This window comes from Octopus bimaculoides, chromosome 28 (genome assembly GCF_001194135.2).
Source record: "Octopus bimaculoides isolate UCB-OBI-ISO-001 chromosome 28, ASM119413v2, whole genome shotgun sequence".
Lineage (NCBI taxonomy): Eukaryota > Metazoa > Mollusca > Cephalopoda > Octopoda > Octopodidae > Octopus > Octopus bimaculoides.
Window position 1 is genome coordinate 16256290 of NC_069008.1, and position 5357 is coordinate 16261646.

Below are 5357 nucleotides of genomic sequence, written 5' to 3' on the forward strand. Positions count from 1 at the left end.
TATTATTATCTTTTTTTTTGTTTTTACGGAATCCCACGTTTTAGGCTATGGAGATTCCGATTCTGAAAAAAATAATTGTGTGTAAAATTTCAATTTCCCCACCCCCAAGCAGGCTACTGACATGCTAGAAATAACAGCCAAATCTCACAAAACTGCGATAACATAAAGCAAGAAATGTGTAATCAATCTGCTCACCTTTCTGTAGAGATTTCTTTCAGAGTAATTTCTCGCAGTAATATGAAATTAGAGCGTTTTTTTTTGTTTTTTTTTTAATTTCAGAAATATAACAGTTTTGTAGAGAAGTGTCTTTGGGGAATCCGTGCTGGTGGAGTTGAGGGGAGGGGGATAAACTTCCGTAATGTGTTCGAGAAATGTATAGAAATTCTCGAAGTTTTTGAATATACGCCACCGATGCCGTTCAAGCAAACAACAAATTATCAACGAAACTGACCATTAGGTGTGTTTGGTAGTTAGAAAAGGAAATAAAATTATGAGGGAATTAACATAAATAAGTCAACTTACTGTTAAACGACTTACACCTTCGCTATAGCAACCAAAAAGTGAACAAATGTATAAATAGTTAAAACTATCTTGTGTTAAGGTGAACGTTAATGTTTGTGAATAAGACAGGGCAACCTACGTATTCCAGGGTCGGCGAACCATTACTTTTGGGATTAAATATTTGATTGTAGTATTAAGTCGCTAATTGGTTGTCCCCTATTTTACGAGACAGTGGTAAATGGCTTTTAATCAACAAATCAATCAATGCACTTTCCTCTCCCTTCCGGAATTTTTTCATCTGGACTTTAAATAGAGAGCACAAATTAGTTTCATCGCTATTGTTGCATGCTTCCACCAATTGAGTTCAGGAGAAGACCCGGTCGCCAAAAAGAAAAAAAAAATTCTAATGATAAGTAGAAAATGTATTGGTCTATAGATAGCAAATGTTCCACTTGTATGAAGAGAGGTGTATGATATCGAAGACAAGAAGCTGAACCATAATTACATACCGTTTTGTAGCAGCTTTCGTTGGCTGTTTAAATGCGTGGTATTAAATAGAAAAACAATAAGACATTTTTGTGTATAAATATATTGTTTATTGTGATCACCTTTTGTGGTGGAAGCATGTAGTTTGATACAAAAAAGTGCTTATATACAAAGAAAGTTTTGATTTTTGCTTTTGCACTGAAATGAGTAACATATAATATTTGTATTACAGTATGCATGTTTATGCGTAAGGAGAACGGCCATTTTGAGAATGATATATCTTGTGTTGAGGTGAACAGACACGTGAGTCACATGTGGGAGATTGCGCGTGCAGGAAATGAGTTTCTACAGTTTAACTCAAAAGGCTAGATGCCTCATCAATATATTCATCTGCTGTGCTGGTAGACTCATCTATTACGATGTAATATGTAGCTCTTCCACAATTTCAAACGTTTCTCAGCTTACAAGCAATTCCTGGAGATATAACATAGGAAACTTGTAACACAACTATTTTTAATATAGATTTACAAGTACAGTTCTATATTTGAGACATGAGGAATTATATACACTATTTATATTTGACGGATATTTGTCTATAACTTGTTTATTGTTAACACAACGTTTCGGCTGATATACTCTCCAGCCTTCATCAGGTGTCTTGGGGGAATTTTCGAACCTGGGTTCTCGTTCCCATGGTATTTTTCAATGTTGTTGTTATTATTATTCAGGTCACTGCCTAGAATTCAAATCAGAATCTTTGGTTTAGTAGTGGGCTACTAAACCAAAGATTCTGATTTTAACTACTTTTAGTAGCCCATGCTACTAAAAGTAGTTAAAAGTAATGTAACATGTGGAAGAGAGCACATATGTGGTTATTGTTGTTGGTAGCTGTGAAACTGCATTAGTTTTGTTGATTCTGTTGTTTTTATTGTTGTTGTTTGTGTTGAGACTTTGAGAGCCACAGTGGAGCATCTCTTTCGACCCGATTCCAGCCACACATGACTGACATTCCTGTCTGGCAGAGTCGGTCGTTGCTTTGCTGGCTAGTAGTGGGATTAGATTAATCTTCATCTCTTACAACTGCAACATTGCCTGCAGAATAGTTCACCATGTTGGCAAATATCTATAGGTTTGAGAGATAAAATGAAGACTGGATGAATCTGGAATGAGTACAGAAGCCCATTCCGTACATAATGTATGAAGGTGTGTATTTCTGAAAGTGCAACTTTCGTTTTTGGGCCTTTCTTATGACCACTTGACCCTCCTTGAGTGTCACAATTTGCTCTCTTTTATTTAATGGATAATTCAGCAGGGAAAGGAGGAGGCTAGTTTGTGTGTGTGTGTGTGTACTCATCCACAGTTCCTGATGTTGTTGCTGTAATGTGGGTAGTAAATGGGTCGGAGTTGTTTTCATACAGGGAAAGAATGCCTTCTTGCCTTCACCATGAATAACACCTGACCTATCTACCTTCATCTTCAGAAGAAAAGCAAAACAATTTTCAGAGACAGACTCAGAAAAGTAGAAAAAAAATAATGTAAAAAATTCCCAGCATAAAATCAGCATCATTTTCATGTATATCGCCAGTTTCTGAAGGAAGAGGGGAAATAAGCTGGCAAATTTCTTAGTGATATTTCATTTGTCCTTATATTCTGCGTTCAGACTCTGCAGAGGTCAACTTTGCCTTTCACTCTTTCGTGGCCAATTATTGAATCACCAATTTAGATTCAGATGAAAATCAAGAGCTACCAAAGCCTTTCGATTTCAATTTCTAGTCATCTTCTGCTCTCAAATTTCTCCAGTTTCAACAAATTTGGTCCAGATTTTGCTGCAGAACTTATTACTTCGACTATGGTTCATGGCATTTGCAATCTTCTTCATTCACCCAAGTCTCTTATGACTGTGCATCACAACATGTTTGACAAATGGGACTTGTACAGAGAATATTCAGATTCTCCTCCTTGGTAAGGCTCCTAGGTTAATTTACTAAAGTCTCCACAGATTCGAGAAATGGTTTATCCACAAACTTATGCTTCTTGGGAGTGTAAGAAACAACATTTCCATATCTTTCTTTTCTTTCTGGCTCCAAAACACAATCTTCAACTTGGTCCCTTCCTTTGTTTCTTTCCATAACTTTATAAACATGGATGAAATGCTGATAGGAATTTTTACCAGACATGCAAACAATTCTGCCACCCTGCTGCCTTATTATTTAATCTCGACTTTAAATACAGCAACAGTATCTTTCCTATGTCCTTGAAGTATGTGATATCGACTATATATAAAAGCATGTTTATACTTGAAACCTATATGATTACTGTCAAGAGGTCAATGATTACAGTTAAGGGCACAAAAGTTAAGCAATGATTTAGAAAAGAAAATGGTTTTAAAATATTGGTTCTTGTTGGGTGTTCTAATGAATTCTGACAATGATACAATCACACTTTCACATGGATAGACTTATGTCTAGTTAATTTACTTCTTTGAGAGAATGATTTACTACAGACATCACAGTGATATGGTCTCTCCCCTGTATGACTACGTTTGTGTATAGTTAAGTTGGGCCTCTGAGAGAATGATTTACCACAAATATCACAGTGATATGGTTTTTCACCGGTATGTATACGATTATGTATCGTTAAGGCATACCTTTGAGTGAATGACTTGCTACAGATATCACAGCGATATGGTCTCTCTCTTGTATGAATACGTTTGTGTTTAAACAAGTCAGAGATAACAGAGAATGATTTACCACAGATATCACAATCATATGGTGGTTCTCTCGTATGAATAAGCTTGTGTCTAGTCAACTGACTACTCACAGAGAATGATTTACCACAGACATCACAATGAAATCGCTTTTCTCCAGTATGAATAAGTTTGTGCGTAGTTAAGCTACATTTTGCAGAGAATGATTTACCACAGATATCACAATGATATGGTTTCTCTCCCGTATGAATACGTCTGTGTTTAGTCAAGTCACCAATTCGAGAGAATGATTTATCACAGACATCACAGTGAAATGGCTTTTCTCCTGTATGAATACGTATGTGTTTAGTTAAGCTACCTTTTGTAGAAACTGATTTACCACAGATAACACAGTGAAATGGCTTTTCTCCTGTATGAGTACGTTTGTGTGTAGTCAAGTCATTACTCCTAGAGAATGATTTACCACAGATAACACAGTGAAATCGCTTTTCACCTGTATGAACATATTTGTGCGAAATTAAATAATCTTTTGTAGAGAATGAGTGACCACAAATAACACAGTGAAATGGCTTCTCTCCTGTATGAATATGCTTGTGTCTTTTTAAGTTACCTTTCAAAGAGAATGATTTACCACAGGTATCACAGTGAAATGGCTTCTCACCTGTATGAATACGCATGTGTTGTCTTAAGTTATCGTTTTGAGAGAATGACTTACCACAGGTATCACAGTGATATGGTTCCTCTCCTGTATGAATACGATTGTGTATTCTTAATTTAGCATTGTGACAAAATGATTTACCACAGATAACACAGCGAAATGGCTTCTCACCTGTATGAACAGGACTGTGTTGAATCAAATTACTATGTCTAGAGAATGATTTACCACAAATTTTACAATGATATCCCAATGCGTTTGCCATTTCTCTAAAAGATACAAATAAATCCAACCATTCAAGTTTTTCAAAGTATTAAATTTTTCCCTTATCCTTCTTTTCTCAACATAGCGTATAATTTTCGTATTCTTGGTTTTGTTATAATTTATTCCTAAGAAATATTTCTGCTGCTATCAAGTTATGGATATCTAAAATTGTGTAAACTGTTTTGCAAATATATTCAAGTTCAATTAGAATGCAAAAGCACCTGATAATGAAATGGAGAAATGCTGCTATAAATCTCAGCTCACAGGAAATATTTCATAGTAATTCAAACCTATATTTATAGCAGTTGGGATATCATATTTGCTCTCTAAAACATTCTCGTTATGGTTTTCAAAAAACATGGTAAATATTCCAGATGTATGCAACGTACATTTTTTCTGTGCCAATGCCATCCATTAATCTGAAATAATAAAGAAACAGAATTAGATATAGAGGAGAGATCAAAACGGAAATGTTCCAACATTTCTTTATTGATTAACAAATGACATCATATAACAGGGTGAAATCTAAAAATTTGTGAATCACAACTAGACCTAGACATTGAGTGTATGTGTGTATATATATATATATATATATACATAAACAATTAAGTATTTATACACGAAAGAGGTGACCTTTGATAGGATATCTCTTTCATATTTCAATACTTAAAATGTTTAAGCACTATTATATATGAATATATGTTATCTATTGACTAAAATTTTTCTAAATTTTTTACCCTTATT

At 34.8% G+C, this 5357-nt stretch overlaps 1 protein-coding gene across 10 annotated transcripts in view; it reads right to left on the reverse strand.

Moving 5' to 3' along the window:
* Positions 1-176: 176 nt before the first annotated feature.
* The window catches only part of LOC106868518 (zinc finger protein 271), an 18784-nt gene continuing 13603 nt past the window's right edge, over positions 177-5357 (reverse strand). For 6 of the 10 annotated variants that reach the window (XM_052977543.1, XM_052977546.1, XM_052977548.1 and 3 more), the window contains one exon: positions 436-5032. In XM_052977543.1, the coding sequence (XP_052833503.1) occupies positions 3424-4614 (1191 nt within the window). In that variant the 5' untranslated portion in view covers positions 4615-5032 and the 3' untranslated portion in view covers positions 436-3423. Of the gene's footprint in view, positions 5033-5357 lie in introns of all 10 variants that reach the window. The other 4 variants (XR_008266976.1, XR_008266977.1, XR_008266979.1 and 1 more) reach the window with 3 other exon arrangements.